The 23,224-nt window shown below is 43.2% G+C and overlaps 1 protein-coding gene and 1 long non-coding RNA gene across 5 annotated transcripts in view; one reads left to right on the forward strand and one right to left on the reverse strand.

Annotated features, from left to right (window-relative positions):
* LEF1 (lymphoid enhancer binding factor 1) overlaps nt 1-23,224 on the forward strand; it is a 119,577-nt gene that overhangs the window by 91,357 nt on the left and 4,996 nt on the right. For 2 of the 4 annotated variants that reach the window (XM_032860201.1, XM_032860183.1), the window contains 5 exons: nt 1,855-1,977; nt 2,980-3,142; nt 8,003-8,110; nt 13,688-13,736; nt 14,372-14,412. In XM_032860201.1, the coding sequence (XP_032716092.1) occupies nt 1,855-1,977; nt 2,980-3,142; nt 8,003-8,110; nt 13,688-13,736; nt 14,372-14,406 (478 nt within the window). In that variant the 3' untranslated portion in view covers nt 14,407-14,412. The remainder of the gene's footprint in view (nt 1-1,854; nt 1,978-2,979; nt 3,143-8,002; nt 8,111-13,687; nt 13,737-14,371; nt 14,413-23,224) is intronic. The other 2 variants (XM_032860193.1, XM_032860174.1) reach the window with 1 other exon arrangement.
* Nucleotides 7,852-13,313, reverse strand: LOC116869200. The gene is made up of 3 exons (XR_004382980.1): nt 13,214-13,313; nt 11,348-11,415; nt 7,852-7,879 (listed from the first exon to the last, which is right to left on the reverse strand). It is a non-coding gene; the product is annotated as an uncharacterized LOC116869200 (long non-coding RNA).

Genomic DNA, 23,224 nt, shown 5'->3' on the forward strand with positions numbered 1-23,224 from the left:
TGGGATATGAAACACCCTGAAAGCAGACATTCTGAGAAGAGCTTCTTTGATTCAAAATATGCTGGGAGTGGGGTAGCGGGGAGGAGAAAGACTGGTCTGGTCTGAGTTCTGTAATTTGCTTTCTTTGAGGAAAGTTGTATCCATTTAATGCGACAGTGTCCGAAAATGCCCAGATAGTCAAGAGCCTTCCTGGACCAAGGCTGTCCGAAGAGAAAGAATGGTGCTTACTGGCTGTCAGGCCATGCGGGGTGTGTGTCCTAGTGTGTGAATCAGGCCCTGTGTGGACATGTTGTAGTTCAAGCGAAGCTCTGTGAGGTCTGCCATGCCACACTGCTCTGTGTACTGCTTTTGCTTCTGGAAAGGATGGCGTCTGTGCTCGATGTACACACACATTCGTTGTGCATCATCTGTTTGTCCCATGTGGCTTGTTCAGGGGAGCTAGCATCATTGTGCTGGAAGTCAAACTGCTGGGCTAGTAATTGGTTGGGAATCTTCACTTTTGATTATTCAGTATGAAATTCACAATTTCTGTGGTGAATTTCAGCTTTTTAAAAAATCATTATTTGCTCAGCAAATTGCAAATGTAGCCGGTTGGAGGAGATAAAATTAATATCCTTCCCCCCAAATATATTTTCACACCTTTTAACGTTGCAAGAACTCTCTGGTGACAGGATTTCCCCCCATGCGAAGAACCAGCATCGTGTGTCTTTGCAAATGGTACACGTAGCAGGGCATCACTGCTTAATCAAAATATTTGTATTTTTCCCATGCCCCCTTAATGTTTAAAAATTTGTTTCTGATCCAAGCAGAGTTCCTTCTTTGCTTCCCAGATGCAAGGATTAATGCTGCTGCGATAAAAGACCTGAGAACACTGTTCTTGTTGAATTAGATGTTCACCTTAAAACAGTTGGAAAAATGGGGCAGCTAGTTGGCCCAGTTGGTAGAGCATGCAGAGCTTGATGTCAGGGTCTCGAGTTTTCAGGTTGTTGTGTGTGGAGCCTGCAAATCCATCAGTCAATCGATTTGAAACACACAAATTTCTAAAACTATTAAAATTTATCCAAAGCATTTATTTTTATTTTTATTTTTTCTTGCATGGCAGTTGCCCTTCTTTGCGCTGTGTGGTGGGGGGCAGTTTAAGATTTTTTTTTTTAAGGCTCTACCAAGTGTACTTGGGAGAAAACCCTTTAGCATGTGCAGTTTTTACCTGGTGCCGAACTGTACCCTTCCCTTAATTTTATTATCCGTTTTTCATAAGACTAGATCTTTCAAATAGTACTTTCTTTCCGTATAGAAAATTATTTTAGAAGATGCTGATGGCAGCTTTATTAAATTAGGGACTGAAAATAAACTTCCTGTGCTTTATTTTCTCAGTTGTTCTCTCCAGATATCAATAAAGAAGCCAGCCATTTGAGAAGATTTAATTTGACAGTTTGCTTAGGCAGAGATATTTTAATGTGGTGTCTTTAGCTTTCATTTAAAAATCATTTAAAAAGCTAAATCTTAATAAAATGTTTCCAGCAATTACTGAAATTTTTCTTTGAAAACTGCTTTGCAAGAAAATTGACTTTTTTTTTTTTTTTAAACCTATGCTCTAGAGTCCTCCCAGGAATAATGTCTGATTCTGTTAGTTTGGGAAAAAATTCTGTTATACAAGGAATAAGTATAAATGTTTCCACTTGAATACAGAGAGAAATTAATTATTGGCCCACTCTGATTCATAGTTATTTCTCCAATGTATAAAGGTGTGTTTTCACTTTCAGCCAAGAGCAGTTAGTGGATTGTTTCAGAATTCTGCCTCCTTTTTGCTGCAACAGCCACTAGTACATGTTTTCCTTTCTTTCCTTCTTCCAGGTTTTCCCATCACATGATTCCTGGTCCTCCTGGTCCCCACACAACTGGCATCCCTCATCCAGCTATTGTAACACCTCAGGTCAAACAGGAGCACCCCCACACTGACAGCGACCTAATGCACGTGTGAGTATGCCTCTGGTTTCACCTGAGCACCTGAACAGACTGAGGACTTAAACACAGCTTCTGCTTGCTGTTGTTGAATACTTCCTCCCTCTCTTTTATTACGAAAACCAGTGTGTCTCTGCCTTGATAGTTCCGCCGCTGAGGACTTCAAGCAGCTTGATTCTCACTGCACTGATTTTAAGATTGGAATGGAACACAGACCTCAAAAGATCAAGGGACCTGCACCAAAACGGAGCAATCTTCCAAGTGTGGGCATTGAGTAATCTTGAGCCTTTTAGCAGTTCACTGCCAGGTTTTAATTGGGTTCTGATTGTTGCACCTGATGGTACCCAAGGGAAGTAGGACGGCTCCATGCATTTCCTTCTGGACATGCACTTAACTGTGTTCTAGGCTTCAAAAGCACAGAATTCAAGGGAAAGGGGCAGACCAAGCCCAGGATCCCGTATCAGGCCAGGCTTTTCTCAGGATGTTATACCAGGACTAAATTTCCTAAAGAGATCAGTAATCGAATTCCTTAATCTAGGGTCTCTATAGACGGGGGCGGAAGGATGGGGTTGCAGGGGGCATCTGTGCAGAAAACCCCAGCACATGCAGGCAAAGCCAACATGCACTTGTTTAGGGGAGGGTGTCTAAAGTTTGATTAGGTTCTCAGAGGGGCCCTTGATGGAAGAAGCTCAGAACATCAGTTCTGAAAGAGGAATAACCACCCATACTTTGTGTTCAGCTTTTCTTGAGGTGACCAAGGAGTACGGGCTCAGGCCCATTTGGCGTCAAACACTTGCATAGCTATAGGTCAGCTTTATCAGACCAAAGGATCTTTGCTCCTCCTGAGTTGTTTTTCTAACCCGATGCTGTTCTGGGTGCTTGTAGAGCTCCTAGAGGATTGTCCCCGGCCTGAGTTTTTGTCCGGTGACATGAACGGATGCTCTGCTTCTCTCCTCCCGTGCCCTCCTTCCCCTGTCGCTTCCTCCCCACCCCCTTACCATCCCAACCACCTTTTAGGAAGCCTCAGCATGAACAGAGAAAGGAACAGGAGCCAAAAAGACCTCACATTAAGAAGCCTCTGAATGCTTTTATGTTATACATGAAAGAAATGAGAGCGAATGTCGTCGCTGAGTGTACCTTAAAAGAAAGCGCAGCTATCAACCAGATTCTCGGCAGAAGGGTAAGTAGTAGGGTGGGATGTAAATGTTTATGGTGACCTTGGACTGTCTTATTAAAGGTGGTCATAGAATGCATTTGTATAATCACAGCCACTTTGGGAAGTAGTAGAAGATAGGATAATAATCTTTAGGAGGATTAAACGATAGAATGCATGGTTAACAGTTTAGATTGTACCTAGCACAGAGAAAACCTTCTGTAAATGTTAACTGTTTTCCCTGTTATCTTTTATTGGGTGTCTTTTATGTGCCAGGTACTCTGGTAGGCATTAGATAATAACTGCTGAATAAAATAGATCGGGTCCTTGTCTTCATGGAGCTTAACGTCTTGTGAGAGGATACAGATGCTAGACAGATAATTACCTGGTGTATAATTAAAACTGTGAGAAATGCTGTGAATGTCAAGAGTAAGATTCTATGAGAAAGAATAATAGGGGGCTAGGGAAGTGCCCCTCTAGGAAGATGGTATTTAAGCTGAGACCTGAGTAAGGAATAGAAATTAACCACATGACTAGTGGCGGGAGGTGGACCCTCCCCAGATGGAGTGACAGGTGTGTGCATTCATGTCGGAAGCAAGAAAGCACTTAGCCCACATAGGGAACTATGGGAAGGCCTTGCAGTACCAGCCATGCTTCTGGAAACACCCAGGCAAACACAGGGGGCCACCCCTCCCGAGACAGAAGTAGATCTGTTCTACTCAGAAGCTTTAAGGAAGAATTTATATGGGCCAGAGAAGTCTTTATTCTAGAAAAATTGCTCTCTGGGTCTTAAAGTGTATAGGTGCATGGTTTGTGCCTTGCCCCTTTCCTTTTCATTGCTTCTTTAACTCATGCCAAGATACTTTTCAGATCACCTGCTGTATAGCAGGCTCTAGGCTACAACCAAGACAGACACTCAAGATTTCTTTATCCATCCACCAGCCCAGAGGCTATTAAGTCTTTCCAGGTGCTTTTCTTGGGATAGAAATGGTTTTAAAATATTGGGTATCTGAGGAGTGGTGGAAAAAAATGGAGTCTTTATAATATTACAATATCATTTTAGAAAGGCTTCATTTTAATTGTTGATGCTCTTTGTATGTGTGTGATAGTTACTTCAGTTATGAACTCATATATTTGTTTTTGCAACCTCTTAAGGAATTCATGATTTGTAAATGAACATTTAGGCGAGGAAGGCCTAACAGCCTTTGTAAAACTTAGATGATTGTGTTTTAGCTGTTGTTGTGGTTAATTTTTACTATTTTTGATACAAACCTAATAAATTTCAGCATTCATAATGGAAGACATGCAGGAGATTGCCAGGCCATGTGAACAGATGGGGGGCAACAGGCTTTCTTGTATTATCGATTCCTGTTGAATAGAATAAAAATGTAGTTATTTCTAATCTGCAGGACACCAGGGTTTCAGGGGTAGGGTGTGGTGGCAGATTATAGCTCTCTTGGTGCCCCATGTACAGTACTCTCCCTCCCTGTGGATTCTTAAACACGTAATAACAATAATTACAGTGATTTCCCAAGCCAGAGCATAGCAGATAAATGATTCCCGTCATCTTTGAGGAACTTCACCTTAAAAGCTTAAAGGCTGATGACCATTCCCCCTGACCCTTTAAAGAAACCAGAGGGAAAGAAGGGTTGATGTTCTTTTTTCAGTTTATATAAAACTCTTAGCTTTTTTTCATTTTTGAGTTAGAGGTCCCCTGACCCTCCAGTGGGAATTATTTTCCTGCTCAAGAGAGTAAGTAGGGATATAATACAGAGGTATGCTTCCTATTTTTAATGCACGTTTCCAACAATTGCTACTTTCTCAGCTCCCTTAACGATCCCCAGATCAGAGCGTGTGTCCTAAAAGATGGTTCTCATTTGGGATCTCTCTCTGTCTTTGATCTGGACACCTGCTTCTATTTATAGGTCTCTGAGATCTTTGATTAAGATCAGGTTTTCTATCCTTTCATAACTCCCCTCTGGCAGGGTAGTCCTTGCTAGTTCTTTAAAGATCCTGCTTTAAAATCATGAAGTTTTACACTGGCATAATTAGAATTTTTAAAAGTAGAACTTAAATTCATTCTGTAACATTTTTAATTTTTGATTTTATTCATCTTTACTGTATCTCTAAAAAGAAATGTTCAGTCACATAAATTAAAGTTTTCTTCTTCATGTTTGTAAATAATAATAGCACAAATCTCATTTTAAAAGAAGCCTTTTCAGACCTTCTAGGCTGTTAAGCAATGTCTATTTGTTGCAAATTTATTGTTTTTTGTTTTGTTTTGTTTTGTTTTGGACTCTATACATTTTCCAAAGTTAAATTGGTATTTTCTCAACTTGGGAAATGCTGACAATGAAATCAGATTTTTTTTTCAATAATTCAGTTTTTTCACAAGCAAAAGAAAGATAAGTTTTTAGCCCATTGTGTTTCAGAAATTCCTATAAAGACCATCTCTCTAATTTGTACTAGACTTTTTGTTTTTATTTACAAGGCTTTAATACCGTTGTTTTACCTACTGTTTTACTCTGGTAAATGATCTTTTATTTGTGGGAAGATTTTGGGCATTAGAAATATCAGGGAACTAAGAGCAATTGAAAATTCAAGAAAATAGTTTGTGGCCTGTTTTTTCTCCTTGCATTTGCTCAGTTTTGTTAGCTGGGGATCGTTTTGTGAGCCTAAATGTCCCGTTTTAAGTAAAAACCGGTGTTTGGGTAAAAGACCTAATCTCTCTATATATTTTGAGAGATATGTTTTATAAAACTTATTCCAGGTTTTCTCAGCAAGTTACAAAGCTGCCAGAAACTATATAAAATTATACTGATGTATGTTGCATTAGTTTAAGAGAGCTCTGACTTGTCAAATGAATAAACAAATTTACAGAAGTTATAGTTTTACTTTTTTTTCTTTTTGTCTTGTCTCTCCGTTTGGTAACATTTTGCCTCTTGCCAATCACGTTTAGCTCCAGAACTGTATAAATATTAATGATCAGTCTTTTCTTAGAAACAAAACAAACCCCAAACAGACAATCAAAGCGGATCTTTTCCACGTGTGCAGTTTGTTTTCCACCCTGTGTAGGTCTCTAGTACTGGGTCAGTGTTCCGGATTTAGGAAGGCCTGGGCTTAGCAGAAGCCTGGTTTAAACTTGAAGTTCCGTCCCACACATGCCTCCTTCTTAGGCTTGATTTCACTAATTGTGTTCACCCTGCCGGTACAAAGAACTCTGTCTCAGGTAACTTACTTTGGGTTTTTTTTTTCCTGCCACCTTCCCAGTGTCCGTCCCCCGCCCCCCTACCTTCCACCGTTTTTTAAAGGAAAAGCAAATTACCTGATTTGCCCTTGGGTTCAGACCCAAGTCCTGCTGTGTATGTCCTGCTTCTTAACTACTTGACACTCTGTATTTCTAAAGCGATTGAAAAAGAAGCCATCTGTCCTATCCCAACACAGAGGCCCAGCGGTTCTGGGGTTTCTGAAGGAACTGAATCCGCTGCCCGGCCCTTGGGCACCACGCAACAGGAAGCTGGAGTGGGAGGGTGGGGTGTGGCAGAAGGTACTCCAGTATTTTTGAGGTCAGATCCCTGATCCTGGAACAAACACGAGCCCAGGGGTTTTCTTGAGGAATGCTGCCTAGCCGTACCCCAGGAGCCTCCTCCAGGAGCGCTTTTCTCTCTCATGGCCTCTCCCTTGCTCATCTGTCCTTTCCCCACCCCAGTTCAGCCACACGTTTCTTTTCTTTGTCCTTGTTTTTTAAAACTGGGACAGGGAAATTAAAATCACTTAGGGCAGCTGAATGAGAAAGAATGCTTAGCACCCTGGAGCTGAGGCTAGCAGGAGTGGGCAGCGAGCTGAGCCAGCGTGTGTGTGCCTGCAGCGTGGGTCAGGTCTGCCCTCCCGTGGCTGTACCTCTGTGCCATCCTCTCTGGCTAGCTGGTCCCCCAGTCCAGCTGGTTCTCCTGGAAGTTTGGTGCTAGGGGAGATCCTAGCACCAAAGAAGTGGGGAAAATACTTGAAAACCATCTGCTAGGGCACCTAAAGTGAATCGTGTGCAAACATATGCAAAGCAATGTGCAAATGTAAGCTGCTTAAATTCCTGAATGGATGCCTTGCATACCTAAGCTATTTTGCTGTATATGATACATAATTATGTCTGTTATTAGAAGGGAAATGGAAAGTTGGCAGGGTATCAGGCATTTCATTCTCCAGGTTAGATACTACAATCTCAGGTGCTAGATGGCAAAATAAATCTAGATAGCACTCCTCGCTTTCCAGCAGAAGGAAGCCAAACACCATAGCCGTAAAGAGCGCACGTGTGACTGGACAGTGTTGTCAGCGTGCTTCCACTAGACTAGGTAGTGTGAGGAGAGGGTGATGGGATGGAGGCGGACCGACCTGAGGTCTTAGGAAGAAGGTTTCAGACTCTCTATATGCCAGATGAGCATTATCCTTGTAAGGTGAAGGTGCATCTGTGTGGAAGACATCTGGAAATGATCACATTTTGCATAAATAAATGGTACCTGGTTTCAAATACCAGAATATGGTACAGACTGAGAAAGTACTAAGTAAGGTGTTGAGGTTCACCAGTCAAAGTTCTTTCTAATTTATACTGGAAAAGAGGAAGGGTGGGGGGCAGATCATTTCACTTTGGATATTTAATTGCCTTTGATGTGTTTCATGTGATATGGGAGAACAGAGTAGAGACCAAAGTTGGAGTTTCAGTCTCGCCGCCAGACTCCAAGTGCACTTCCACAGCTCTTGCCCTTCTGCCATCTAAAAATGCATCAGAGTTTCAGTGCTGAATATTTTCATCCTTTAACGTTTGAAACGTGAAGTATAGAATGTCATTGCTCTTTTGCCTACCTTGATTTGTTTTCCTCCTTCTTTTTGTTTTAGTGGCATGCCCTCTCCCGTGAAGAGCAGGCTAAATATTATGAATTAGCACGGAAGGAAAGACAGCTACACATGCAGCTCTACCCGGGCTGGTCTGCGAGAGACAATTATGTAAGCTCCTTCTGCATACCAACAGCTCTCTACCTTCACTCATACTTCCTTTCTGGTTTTGTTGTTTTTTAAGATTTTATTAACTTGACAGTGAATGAGAGAGAGAGTGAGATCTGCATAAGCAGGGGGAGCAGCAGGCGGAGGCGGTGGGAGAAGCAGGCTCCCTGCTGAGCAGGGAGCTTGAAGCAGGGAGCCTGATGCAGGGCTCCATCCCAGGACCCTGGGATCATGACCTGGGCCAAAAGCAGACACTTAATGGACTGAGCCACGCAGGCGCCTTTCTGTTACTTTTGTGATGAAAATGTGTTTTAGAGTACAGTATCTCCCCCATCTTACCTCATTCACTGGGGACACATTTCAGGACCCTCAGGAGATTCCTGAAACCACCAATAGTACTGAGCCCTCTATGTACTATGTGTTTTCCTGTTCATATATACCTATGATAAAGTTTATAAAGGAGACATAGTAAGCAATTGACAATAATATAGAACAAAAACATAACAATATACTGTACTAAAAGTTATGTCAATGTAGTCTGTCTCCCTCAAAATATCTTATTGTACTATCCTCACCTCTCTCCTTGTGATGATGTGAGATGATAACATGATGGCATGAAGTGAGATGACTGATGTAGGCATTGTGAAGTTCTGTTAGCCTTCTCTTGGCCTGCTGACGCCATGTTAGGAGGAGGATTGTCTGCTTCCAGACCTTGGTTGACCAGGGGTAACTGAAACTGTGCAAAGCTTTGAGCTGTCATAGCTTTTTACCCTTTGGTTATATAATGCACTTTTAAAGTAAAACTTAATCCAAAAAATCCACTAAAATGCTGGTGAAAAATGATTTTTTTAAAAACCTGTAATCTCAGGGTGCCTGGATGGTGCAGTCAGTTAAGCAGCCAACTGTTGATTTCATGGTTTCAGGATCATGGAATCAAGCCCTGCCTTGGGCCCTGCACTGAGCAGACACTCTGCTTGAGATTCTCCCTCTCCTCCCTCTGCCCCATTTACCCTGCTTATGCTCTCTCTCTCTGTAAAAGAAATGTTTTCTTTTTTTTTTTTTTTAAGATTTATTTATCTGACAGAGATCACAAGTAGGCAGAGAGGCAGGCAGAGAGGCAGGCAGAGAGGAGAAAGCAGGCTCCTTGCTGAGCAGAGAGCCCAATGCAGGGCTCGATCCTGGGACCCTGGGATCATGACCTGAGCCGAAGGCAGAGGCTTTAACCCACTGAGCCACCCAGATGCCCCAAGAAATACATCCTTAAAATAAAAAATTAAAAGCCCATAACCTCATGATGTAAAGGTGAGATTAGTAATAACTAGTTACATTATCTTCTAGGTATTTTTTTCTGTGTATATATGGTTTTTTAACTTGGATGTGTGTGTGTACATACACTTTGATGTCATGCTCTCATACATAAGAAGCATTTTTCTGGGGCATCTGGGTGGCTCAGTGGGTTAAAGCCTCTGCCTTCAGCTCGGGTTATGATCCCAGGGTCCTGGGATCGAGCCCCACATTGGGCTCTCTGCTCAGCAGGGAGCCTGCTTCCTCCTCTCTCTCTCTCTCTGCCTCCCTCTCTGCCTACTTGTGATCTCTTTCTGTCAAATAAGTAAATAAAATTTAAAAAAAAAAAAGGCATTTTTCTGTTTAGCATAGTGTTTCTATGTATCAATTTTAATGGCTATATTATTTTCAATGAATGTCACAATTAACCATTTTTTCCTGTTTCTTAGACATTTAAATTACTATTATTTTACAACTGGAAATCTACAATGAAGCTATCTATACATAACAGTTTTTTTTTTCTGTATTTATCGCTATTCTTTCTGTAGGATAGATTCACAATAGTGGAATTGTTCAGTTAAAGGATATAAACATTATAAAGGCTCTTTGATACTTAATGTCAAATTTCTTTCCAAAAGGATCTAATTCTTTTTCTTTTTAATATGTTATGTTAGTCACCAGATATTATCTAATTCTTAAGAAAGTATGTATTCAAGTGACTGTTTTGCCACAGACTAATTAAAGCTGGACTTAAAAATTTTTTTGTTTCATATTACTGTACCTTGATGTCTAGTATGTATTTTATTCAGATGGAATAAGTATTATATTTTTTAAGTTGTACTAATTGGCCAGAAATACCCCATTTATAAGGCCCATTATTATTTTAGAATTTGTAGATTTTACTAATGTGGTCTTGATACAGCAAAGACTATTACTGAGAAAGTATATTATAAATTATATATTTCAGTTTTATGTTTTATTAAAGGGAATAATTTTGAATATTTAAGTTCCTAATTTAAAATTTTTGAAGTTCATTTTCAGTGTTCCATGTGCACCTGGCATTAGAAAAGCCAATTAGGACAGCCTTAATATTACATAGAGTTGTCCCGTTTCAAAAAGGGTGAGGGTAAAACCATTAATATATAATTTAATGTGTGACTACTGCTGTAGATGGTCCTGTGGGGCCCCATGTCTGAGGTCAGACATCCCATATAACGGGACACCAGGACTTTTGGCACACATTTGTTTCCTGTAACGTGCTCCGACGAACGTCACCGCTGGTCGGGATCTGAAGCTTAAGCTTTGGCTACAGCTTTGCCACAGGAAGGAAGAGTCGTGGGCTTGCTACTGAGGAGCAGCAGCTCCTCAGACTCTCCTGAGCTCTTGTTAGGTTGTTTTAATAAGTACCATATGCCTGTTGTCAAGAACTGTCTTTAATGTTTTCTGTGATATTTTCTAATCCTTACAGTAATTTAGGGTCATGAATAGTGTTATTGCATCTTAATGCAATATGGGGGAAATGAAGGGGTCAGGTTGAGTCATTAGTCCAAGGCCACGTAGTGGCTAAATTGCAGTTATACCCTGGTCTCCTGAACTCTGAAAATCTATGCAGTTTGCCTTCTCCGCAGGAGACTAGCACAGTCTTTCCAGCGCCTTCTTAAGTCGAGTGCTCTAATTCAAGAGTTTTCTTCCCTGAGCTGTGCTTCTGTTCTCTGGGCAACAATTAGCATCTTTCTGGACAGATTTGACCCATGGAAGAACTATGCTGTGTTGTGGATTTGTATAGATTTAGCATTGCTTGCTGCACATCTTTGAAGGAAGTTTCCATTCTGAATCTTAGGTAAAGGATAAAATTTTAAAAAGAGATAAACACATATTCTGTCCCTCTCTCCTTTTCTCCATGTGGGGAGATGAGAAGAAAGTAGTTTTGAAAAAGCCAATATAATGTGAATTTACCTTTAAAGATGTTCTTCTGCAGAATTTTTAAAGGAAATTGTTTGGCATAACTTGATTGTGGGATTCCCCTGGAATGAATGGAAAACCCAGCTTTGTTACATACAATTTTTATAACAATAAATATAAGCCTATTAATTACCAAGGCAAACAGAAGTCGATCAAGTGATAGTGCTTTAGCTAAAGAGATTATTTATTTTTAAGATTTTATTTATTTATACATTTGACAGACAGAGATCACAAGTAGGCAGAGAGGCAGGCAGAGGGAGTGGGGGGGGAGCAGGCTCTCTGCTCAGCTGAACCCTGGGATCATGACCCGAGCTGAAGGCAGAGGCTTTAACCCACTGAGCCACCCAGGTGCCCCTAAAGAGATTATTCTTAAAATAGCAGAATAGGAATGGAGTCTAAACAAGATGCATGCCTTGTATCTTAGCAGTTAGTGTCCTTATCCTCATATTAAATATTATATCAATTTTTAATATTAAAATGCTCTATTCTGTGGCAACATAGACTTTATAACTTCAGTACTTATCATTTTTATTTTTTGTAACTTTTATAACCAAAGTTTTCATAAATCAACAGTACACATATTTTCTTAGGTGAGATCAACCAGATATTTGTATTGTTAGAGTTTTTTAAATTTAATGCTTAATATCCCCAGTATTATATATCATTTTAATGAAGAATATTTTTATATTAGCCACACGCAAATGAGTTTTTTGTAGAAGCTGACATCAGAACATCCAAACTACTTAAGTCTTTTTTGTCTGCATAAAATGTTGGTTCTCTTGAAACAGTGGTTCATACCAAGAATCTAATACAGGTCATTTTACAAAGGCAGTAGCGCTCCGACACCTCAGGCCATGGTCGGGTATGTGGGGCCTGCACAAAGCAGCAGAGATGTGCTGAGATGCTCAGATGGTGCTCTTTGGAGCCAAGAGCCCTGTGGGGAGGGCCTGAGGGACCCGGCCTGCTGCAGCCACTGGAAGGAACTGGGTTTTGGCAATGAGGGCCACCTGAGGGAGGGGTGGGGACAGACCAGACCAGGGTAGATTGGAGGTGAGCAGGGCTGAGACGATTCCTGGAAGAGCTGGCACTTGACATGAGTGTTGAAGGGTAAATGGGAGCCCAGAGGAGAGAGTGAGAAGTTCCTGACACATGAAACAACCTCATAGTATCTTCTGAAAACCACAGTTATGCCATTTGCAAGGAAAATAGAGGAAGCCCTTGAGAAGCAAGCTCTCCTTCTGTCTGCTCCCCTCCTCCCAAAGTGCTTTTAATAACAGCGTTAAAGGCAACTCCATTATTTTTGATAGGCCATTTCCCAGAGGCATGAATATCTGCTGTTTCTGAGGATAGTTTGAGTCAAGCTCCCAAAGCTTTAAAGCTTCAGTGGTCAGGCCACGGGACGTGTAGAAAAACTATCCTGAGGTGCATAAAAACAGACTTTTATACATTCACACAGGATGTGCAATGCAATCTTGCAGTTTTATGTTGTTAATGTGATTATCACAGCAGACAGAAGCTAGAACTATTGGATGTGATGTGTGTTCTGTATAGTTCTGTGAAAATACCATCCTAATCCCGGGTGGCCATTTACTGTACACAGAAACTGAATATGTACTGTGTCTATTCCCTGTTATAATTACTTTTTAGGGGAAATTATGAAGAAAAACAGAAAATTAGACTACCATAAATGGGACTTAAAGTTGTAAATCTGTGAAGGTGATTTCAAGATGTATTTAAGATTGCAGGAGTATTCGTGTTATTGTGTCTATTTTAGGATACAAGGTCCAAATTTGCCAGAAGTATCTTTGAAATCACTGTTCATTTTCTCAGGTTCAGTCTTACCTTTGTGTTCAGTTTTACCTTTGTGCCGCTATCCTTGATGATGTCATGCCTGTGCCCTGGGGGCTAAGGGTCTTCACCTAATATTGTGAATTTTTAATGACATGGTGGAATTGAGAAGAAGGGACTGTTATCATGAACACTACCAGAAGTGGATTCCAAGTGTGGTGGTTGATAACAGAATGCCTCTGTAAGTGGGCTTGGCTTGAGTGGGCATCTGTGGTCACAGGCCTAGGACATCACTACCCCAGTGTGTGAGTGGAAGACCACTTCCATTGTCAGTTTTGATAGTAAAATACAAAGCAGGGGAGTCAAAGGTCACAAAGAGGTAAGAATTTCTCTCTCTTTTGTTGTTTCTAGGTATAGATGGTCAATTAAAGAGTGAGAATGAGGCACTTCTCTTTGTTGCCTGCCTGCCTTTTGTACCGTTGTGTCCCTTCATGCCTGTGATTGCAGTCCAGTCTCTAACGTGACCGTGTGTCCGTCTCCTTCCAGGGTAAGAAGAAGAAGAGGAAGAGAGAGAAGCTCCAGGAGTCGACGTCAGGTAGGCATACCATGTGACCTCCCAGCCCGCTCTCCTGCGTGCGACAAACACCTTCTAAAGCAGTATCTTCTGCACCTGTAACCCGTGGTTTTCTAAACTCTGCTTTCCTTCCTGACAGTCTTTAAAAATGTCTAAAAGACCTTTCTTTTAAATGTGACTGTGTGAAGGTACGTCTGAGCGCTCCTTCCCCAAACCCCGTCCCCAGAATCTTGGTGGTTGACTGCGGTGGCCTGTGTCTCGTTGTTGCTGTCGTTGTCTCTGTCCTGATACTTCTGCTGAGCTTCTGTCTCCACAGCCCCTTACAGTGACAGCGTCTGTTCTGATTGTGTAGTACACTACCTTATGTGTCCCTGAGAATCTTTTCTGTGGTTTGGGTTTTCTGAAATTACAAAACATGACAACAGGTTTTATCTTTCCTGGACGTTAATTCAAGGCATCAACCAGTGAGGTCCTGTTTATTACTTTTTCTTTCGTTAAAAGGAAGGCCACTACTTGTACTGCACAAATAAAAATGGCTGGTATAAGAACCATAAAAAGTAAAGCAAACAAGTCCACATGATGTTATAGCTACTACGTATTTGGAATGTACAAAAAGCTCTTCAATAAAAATTTGTTAAAGACACAATTTTCTGCAGGTACAGGTCCAAGAATGACAGCTGCCTACATCTGAAACATGGTAAGAACGATTCTCTGGTCCTCCTGCTGACGTTAGTTATAAACAGAGGCAACTTGCTTGTGAATCTCCTTGCTCGCGCTGATGCATTCAACACTGCTCCTTTAAAGAGGAAACTCCATCAAAATCCAATTAGTGCTTTTAAAAATCGGATGGTTTTTATACCGGCTATGTTATTGTAATATAGTATGTGTTTCTCTCTTCTTTTCTTCCTTCCCCTCTTGCCCCTTTAATCTTTCTTCTTTCCCTTTCTCCTAACTCTTCTCAGCTGTTCCTTACTGACCAGTGGCAAATCTGCCTGCAGAAGGAAAACAACAACAAAACCACCAAGGCCTCTTACTCTGCAAGCCCAGGGCTGAGTGTGAGGTGCCCAGACCCATTCCAGCCCAGGACTTAGAAGGGCTTGCTCTAGAGACTTCTTTTCAGTGGAGATGATATGTAGATACTTAAAAGTAATCTACTTCTAGTGAGAAAGAGGGGCTTTATGTATTTTTTCTATTATTTAAAAATATGGCATGGAGAATTGATTAACTGTATTCTGCAATCAGGCTCTTTTCTTTACTGGTGAGCATTGCTGGATCCCAGTCAAGTATTCATAGGTGATGTTTAGTTGTTGTTGTTTAACTGTAGTGACCATAATTTTGACCAACTGGCCACCAGCCCTGGTGGGAACCTGGCTTTGTAAGTTGACTTAGTTGTGCTGAGCTTTGACTTCACATACATTGACATATTTTCCAGTGACAACCTGTTCCCTAAGGAGCTACCTTCGATTCTGCTCCCTCTCCAGCTAGCCCACATCCAGGTTCCATCGGGTCTGTCCTCATGGCCTGTGTTGGTTGAGTCCTTCCTCTCATCATGGCCCCAGCCCCCACTTTACTGTCTGTCTGGATTATTGGAATAGCCTTTGGATAATTTTCCCACCTCCAGCTTCTTTTCTGCCAATCGAGCCTCCATGTTGCTCCCAGAGGGATTTGCTAAAATACAAATCGATTGTGCCACCTCCCAACTTGAGAACGGTCAGTGCTTTTTGTTGTCTGGAAGATAAAGTGCAAACCAGCTAGTGTGGTTCTTTCTACCTGTATCCTCTCTTGGCCTCTCCCTTTGGTCTCTCTTCCTTGCCTCCATCCTAGCCATCAAGAGTCCTGGGCTCAGTCCAAACAAGATTATTAGCAGTTCCCCCCACATACTGCCGCTGCCGCATATGCTGTCCCTTGCTTGCAAAGCTCGCTTCCTCTGCCGAGGAAGGACGGGTGGGTCTGCAGTGTTTCTGAGGAGAGACCAGTAACCTGCAGATCATTGGGTTCTTGGCTAGAACACATGACCCCTGCTTACTACTCTAGAACTCCATTTTGGTGCTGCAATTTCAATGGACTTTCCCAGAGAAGCTTGTAGACATTTTGGTACCAGATAGATAGGAATTTCTAATCAGCTGTTTGCCTGGGCGGTCTCCTTGAGCTATTCACTATCCACTTTCCTCAACTGTGAAACGGGAGTAACACCCACCGCCGACGGTTGTTCATGTATCTTATATGCCTGCCTTCTTCCCTCCATTGCTCACTGAGACCTAACCCAGTTGCCCTCTCCTCTGTGAAACGTTCCTGATCTTGAGTCAGAATCCCCGGGTTCTTCAAAATGCCATCATTATAGTTTCATGATATCAAAACTCTTCTAAGCTGAGGGGCAGGCTTTTCTCGGAAAAGAGGATCTTCCCTTCATACAGATGACCAAATAAGATACCTGAAAACTGGTATCACAGACGATGTCCATGTTTAATTCCATTTAGTGGCTATTAATGGAGGACCTCTTCTGATCTGGCTTCCCAGCTGGGACATTAGGGACCCAGAGGGGACAGTTCCAGGCCCTGTGTCATAGTAGAGGTAATTCTAGTAGCAAGCATGTACCCATGCTTTTTGTATTTGATTTTTGCATTCTTTTTTAAAAGAATGTTGTCCTTTTAATTACTGAACACTTAGGTATGGGCAGCAGCCGTTCCATGCTCTGCTTCTCAGTGGACAACCCTCCCAAGTACAGTGTCCTGAGGACCTGTGGTCACTCCAAAATCTTTAACGCTATTTCTGTTAAAAATCATGCAGAAGCAGGTTTCTATACTTCAGAGTTTGGTATTTGGTTTTGTGTCCTTAATCAATATTATGTAGTATTTTAGACAAGATTAGGCAAAGTATATTTTGTCCTGTAGTGTATCTCAGACATCTTTTAATGTCACAGCTGGCACTGTGCTTTCTTGCCACTTATTTTTTTCTAGAAGTGAAGGTGCTCCTTCTACCCTGTCCCTGAAAGACAAGGTACCTCCCCTGTGCACCCCACCTCTGCCCCAGTCTCAGCAGCTGCTTTGGCTTGTTGGTGTCCTTCACATTATCAGAGTCTGTAGTGTTTCTCTTGCTGCCGTTGCTGGGCTGATCCTGCAGCTTTTGAAGTCACTGGCCTCCTTTCAGAGAGCAACACTGCCAGCCATTTGATAAGAACTGCAGGGAGGAGCTCCTGATTTGCATTCATAAAAATTTTAGTAAATTAGGAATGATACTGTTCCTGCCATCGCCCCTCCCCTTTGTTCTGGGAATTCAGAACTTCTCTACATAAGGTAGTTGACTTGTTTCCTCAGTGGTCAGCACTTAGCGAGCACCTAACAGATGACAGACAGCGTCGTAAGACCTGGAAGATAGTGCTGAGCGAGGCTCTCGTAGTGCTTACATGGCTGAGGGCAGTTACTGCATTAACAGGACAGTATGAGCACGGTCATAAAAATAAAACAGGGACTGACTTGGGGGTCTGCTTTAGGTGGGGTGGTCAGGAAAGGCCCTTCTGAGAAGGTGATAGCTGGTTATCCCTGAAAAATGGAGGGTATTGTATATGCGGTTCTGGAATAGAGCAATGGCAGAAATGAAAGACGTGGGAGCCGAGCATTGCACTGTGGAAAGGGCTTAGACTGGGAACGAGGCCACCCAGGCTCTGGGATGCCCCTCCCACCCTCCCCAACCACGTGAGGCCTGGGGGTAAGTAAGTCCTTTAAAGCCGGTAGACAGGTCTTCCTCCCTGGGTCCTGAGGCCTCTGAGCTCCCCGATATCTGCTTGCCTCCCAGCTGCCAGGTCTGTTTAGCTCTGCCATGGTCTGCACTGCCTCCCAGTGTCATCGAAGTGACTTGGGTCTCTTGTATTTACTGATTTGTAGTCCTTGTTCTCTGAGTGGTTCTGTCAAAGCAGCAGTCTGGTCTGGAAAACGACATGTAGACAGTGTGGCTGTTTTTCAGTTCTGTGTAGGTCACCTCCTGCCTACCCCCCACCCTCCCCAGCACGGGCGCCTCAGAGCACTGCCTCTAGTTTGGGGGTTGGATTCCCCACTAACATGAGCCTCTGGTGCCTCGTTTGCCAGACTATAGCCACACAAGTGCTGGCTTCCCAGTCGGAACAAGCCAAGCCCAGATCAGATGTTCGATTAGAGCTAATCCCGCCAACAGTGGGGAGTTAAATCTCCCAAGACTGGTTTTGGGTCTGGAGGGAAGTTGCTGAGCATTAGCTAAGTCTCCTCCTCCATGAGGCAGAGCTGCTGGAACCTCATGCCCAGGAGGGGAATGTCCTGTGACTCCGACATGCAGAGATTTTGAGAGAGGGTTTCTTTCTCTAGCTACACAATGAAACTTAACATTATCTTGGTGTCCTGCTGCATTAGCTCTTTGAGCTCAGGTGGCCACGCGTGTCTCACCAAGGCTAGAGAATTCTCATTCTTCTGAACTAGTGCAGGACTAGTCACAGTAAGGAAAACACCCCCCACTTAATAAGGAAAGGCTCTCCTCAGTGAACAGAAACACACTCCCCAAAATTTGCATTTCTCTTCTTAAAAGATACATGTTTCATCTGATGCTTTCATTTTCTGGTGGGAAATATCACTGTAGGTGCCCCATGACAGCCTGACGTAGAAACTAGCCCTTGAGTAGTTCCTCATACACCCAGCATGTCCCTGTATTTCCATGTGTTTGTACTTCCAGGCTTTATAAACACACCCACTCTGGTGAAATCCAGTTGAAACAAATGAGTATCAACCTAGTCTCAGTGCTCTTCAACAACTTTTAGGATAATTGGAAGTGGGCTCCATGAATGACATTCTTCCAGGTTAGAGGTTAGACATTCCCAAGCTGTGTAGTCTTTCAAGGAAGCCAGATTCATCCTTATCTTTTAGGACTAACTTGTCACTTGTCAGAATGCTGGAAGCCCAGGGCTCTGGGGAAGGGGTCTGCACACATTCTCTGTGTCCACCTGGAAGGCCACTATTGTAAACACCATCACTTCTTCGTTCTTCAAACATCGCGAGGACCACTGGCAAGGCAGGGACTGCACTAGGCAGTGGGGATACTTGCTAAATGGACTCTCTCCATGGACTCTCCCTGGAGGAGCTTTCAATTTAAGAAGGTAAAGACCTAAAAATAGGTAATTATAAAAACATTTTATGCTATAAAGGAGAGGGATGCCTTATGCTAAAACAGAGTAAGTATCTAAATCAGAGTGAGTCAAGGAAGGCTTCCTGGAGTAAGTAACTGTTGAGCTGTCTGGTCATGAGAGGAATTCTTGGGTTTGACAGAACAGTGATCGCATTGCCGGGAGTTTCCAGTGTTTCCATACAAGTTTATTTGGAGAACGTTAACATCTCAAGAGTTTGTCGAAGTCCGAGATCCTCATCAAATACTGAACTTCCCTTTCTTCCTGACTTAGTCAATATTCCTAAGGCGTTAAAGAACAAAGAATTTGCATTTTTGAAAAGCTGGAGAGAACTGTCACTCCCAAGTTTACCAACTTAAAAACCTAAATGGCTTATTAACATTTACTTTAACAAAACAAATACAAACAGCCCATCTTAAAATCACATAGACTGAAAAGATATTTTTATGATACCTCAGCATACTTGATTATATAACATCAGTGAGCTAGCTGAAGAGAAAGAACCAGCTATCTAGAATAGAAACACACAGAGATACACACAGGCACCCATTGCAAAAACATAGCTTTTTGACTTTGGTGTAATCTCTACCTTGAATAATTGACAAACTGAGAAAACTCTGTTTTTTACTTCTGCCTTGTATCCCTGGGGCCAAGCGGTGTGTGGGAGAGGTAGTTTCTAGTGCCGTAGACAATGCAGCAGTTGACTGTGCAGTGCTTGGATTTACGTCTTCTAAAAACTCTAACTTTCCATTGGCGGGTGATGTTGGGGAGCCTGGTGAGCTGTTAATGGAGGCCGGGGGACCTGGGGCCGCAGGGGCTTACATAGCCTCCCTACAGAGCTCAGCGTAGGGCTGGAGGCCCCTTCAGGACTGGCCATGGGGCTGAGGCCTGAAAGTCTTCCAGAGCCTGTGCCTTCCTGGAGTCAGGGAGCAGTCTGTGTTTAGTGGTCTTGTTGAGAAAAAGTTTTTGATGCTTGCCCTGGTGAGTTTGCCACTTCTGCCTCATCTTTGCTCTGAGTTCTGTGCCCCAAGAGCAGTTGTAGTCATTAGGTTATCAGTAAGCCTCCAGGAATTTTTCTGGTTGACCCGTCAGTTAGAAAGCAAAGTCAAGCCCTTACAAAATAAGAAGGTCAGAAACAGAGGAATCTTAGCCTCGTCCAGTCTCAAAGTAAAAATTAAGGCTTTGAAAATGGGAAAGTGAAAAAAATGACACCCTGCCTTCCATTTTTCATCTTTTTGTCACGTGCTTGGCACTAAGTCTGTTGAGCACTTAGAATTGTCACTGAACAAGCAGGAGACATGCTAGGGGCTCTGAGGAAGTTAGCCAAAGGCCTGGAGTCGAGGGGCCATCAGATGGAGAGGACCCCGTAGGACAGAGCAGCAGTGGCGGGCATGGCTGTGCTGCCTCCATTGGGCGCCAGGTGACACCCTGCTCACATGGGCCCAACGCTCGCCTGCAGCAGGCCCGCCTGGTGAGGGGCAGCAGGGGAGAGCAGAGAGGAGCCTCCTGCCTGGTATCTTGCCAAGTGGCTGCTGGTATGACATTTGATGTGCCATCTGTCATGTCATGGTTGGCAGGCTGCTCTTCTAGAAGATGGAGATCTTGGCGGCCTGGAGAGGCTCCCGAATGACGCCTTCTCTGTCTGAGGCAGCAGCCTTCTTGTGACTTCCTTCCTTGTATGTTTGTCCACAGATTCCTGCTAAACTTGTCACAAGTTCATAGAAACCTTGTAGAGGAGTCACAAGGCAATGGCACTTGATTACAATGTCTCTTACTAGGAACTCTGTAATAAGAACATTCAGGAAGGAAAATCCAGACGTCTGGCAGGAAGGGCAGGCTTGGGCACACTGTCCTGAAGGGAGAGGTGGCCGCATCACGACACTGTGTGGCTGGACTCTGCTGTGTGGAATGTAGGTTTTCCAATTCTGACCATTCTCTAGGACACTTTATACTGACTCATACAATGGAAGCCTTTGATTGCAAGAAGAGACAGTCCATGTTGGAGTAAGGAGAATGGGGAAGTCCACTGCAAGGATGCAGGAGCATCTTGTGGGAGCCAAGACAGCAGTGCACATGGCCCAGGGAGAGGACTAGAAGAGGGCCTATTCTTACATCTGTCCCCCAGAATTGCTTCCTCCTCCCTTCTGTAGATTGACTTCCTCAGTTCTTTGATCCACATGTCCAGAACTCCCAAGCTTTCACATTGTTAGCATCCGTGTCCCAAAGAGATGATTCAAATTCCAGGGAAGGGACTCCGCTAAGCCCAGCATGGGTCACACTTCGGCCTTAACCCATCATCAGCTCTAGCCACAGGGGACAGTCACATTGGGGCACATCACTCTCATCATGGCTGTGCTGGAGTTGGGACAGTCCAGAGGGGAGTTAAGCAGCAACCCCACATATGTCTGCTACCGCTCACCAGGAAGCGGCTGGCTGGGATCTGCCAGAGCAGCGGACAGGGTGATCGTCTCTTGCCAACCCTGCCCAAGCGAAGGCACAGGTGAGAGCTTTTAAAAATCTCTCCTGTGTTGCAGCATCCTTTCTGTTTCCTTTCCCCTCTTTCATGGTCAGGAGAGCTAGAATTGTGTTTAAGTTGCCTGGGGAAACAAACAGGGAACAGGACCCTCGGCTACCAAGGTTGGTCACGTGCCATTAACAAATAATAGGAGAGGGAGAGGCTCCTTTAAACCCTCTTGGGACATGTAATATTTAGTATTGTTCATGAAAGAGCATGCAATTGAATTAAGATCAATGCACTTAAGAATAGTTTATAGAACAAGAAAATTATTTTGGACAAATTTGGTTTAAAAAGAATGGTTTTCTCAATGAGCCATCTGGAACTGTTGAGGAAATGAGCCCTTCTGGGTAATGGTTTCCCAGAGAACTCTGGGTTTACTACTTTAAGTATGAAAACATGTAATTTGTTTAACTCTTGAGTTCAACCTCGATCTCTTTCAACAGAGTACATGAAAATTAAGTATTTCTTAATACTTTCTGCTGTTATTTTACAGAGCACATAGTGTATGCTAACATGGAGTGGGTGCTGTTTGCCGCTATGCTAAGTGATTGCAAGTAAGGTGGGATTTTAAGAAATCTGCTCTTCATAATTTATGTGTCTTAGTCATGGGGGACTCTGTGCTCCCCTAAAGTAATAAGTTCTTCTGGTCTGTCATGTAGATTCAGGAACAAGGAAAAGAAGCTTATTTGAATGATTTGTGGGTTAAAAGTAGATGGGCTCTGAGTTGGGATATGGAGGACCCTCTTGCAAGGAAAGGTAAAGTGTGCTGGGTTTGTGCCTGAATTTTGCGATAGCACCATGACAGCTTAAGGCTTTTTTTTTTTTTTTTTTGCTTACTTTCCTCAACTGTCTTCTGTAGGACTGAGGCTGCCAGCTAACTGAGATCCGTATGAGTGAGGGGGACCCTGCTTTACAACATCCGTGAGCTTGGTTCTTTTTGGCAGAAAGAGTGGAAAATGAGAGCATTTCAGTGGGACAATACTGCTCACCTTTTTGCTTAAGTTTTAATTCATACTAACCTGACACTTTCTAAAATTTTAGGTATGTTCTTTGAGAATATAACAAATTTTTGCTGCCCTTTTGGGATTACTTTTCTCAATTACTGTGTTGCTGGAGATATTTTATATTTCCCTAAGAGACATTTTACAGAACTCTTCTATCGGTCTTAATTTTCCACCCGAAGTTCTATAAATAGTACGAATCTTGCATATTACCTCAAACATGTTGAGGTTGGGAGCCTCAGGAATAGAACGGACATTTCTGGACCACATTCTGTGTCCCGGGTGCTCTGAGAGTTGCCCCTGCTTGGGGTCCCTCGTGCCACTCTTGGGCCAGCCCTGGGCAGGGGAGACCTCGGGCCTGCAGGCTGGTGAGCAAACCCCAGGGACGGGGGCAGGGCCCCACGGCCGCCATGCAGCAGGGTCGGGCTCCAGCCTGGGTCGGTCGGTCTCTGCCCCCCAGTCTCCACCTGCTGCAGTAACGAACCTTTATTATGTCCTGCAGATGCCAAACACTTGCCCGCTCACCACATACACGACCTCCTTTATGAAGGGGGAGCTTATGGTTTCCGTTATGCAGATGAGGAAACTGGTAGGTTCTGGTAACTTACCTGAGATGACAGGGTAGTACGCTGTAGCCGGTGTTCAGACCCAGCCCAGGGCTGTCCTCTGAGCTCTGCCCAGAGCCCACAGCACACTGGTGCCTCTCCAGGCCCCTGTGCTGAGACACCTGAGTACATGCACACACTCACAGGTGTTTAACAGGGAAATCTGGGTCTGAAAAGAAAAAAAACAGGGATGTGCTGATTCTGTTGCTTCATGTTTAGAAAATGAAGTTGGCATCTTTGGT

Source organism: Lontra canadensis, unplaced genomic scaffold (assembly GCF_010015895.1).
Source record: "Lontra canadensis isolate GAN:19392208 unplaced genomic scaffold, GSC_riverotter_1.0 scaffold1, whole genome shotgun sequence".
Classification (NCBI taxonomy): Eukaryota; Metazoa; Chordata; class Mammalia; order Carnivora; family Mustelidae; genus Lontra; species Lontra canadensis.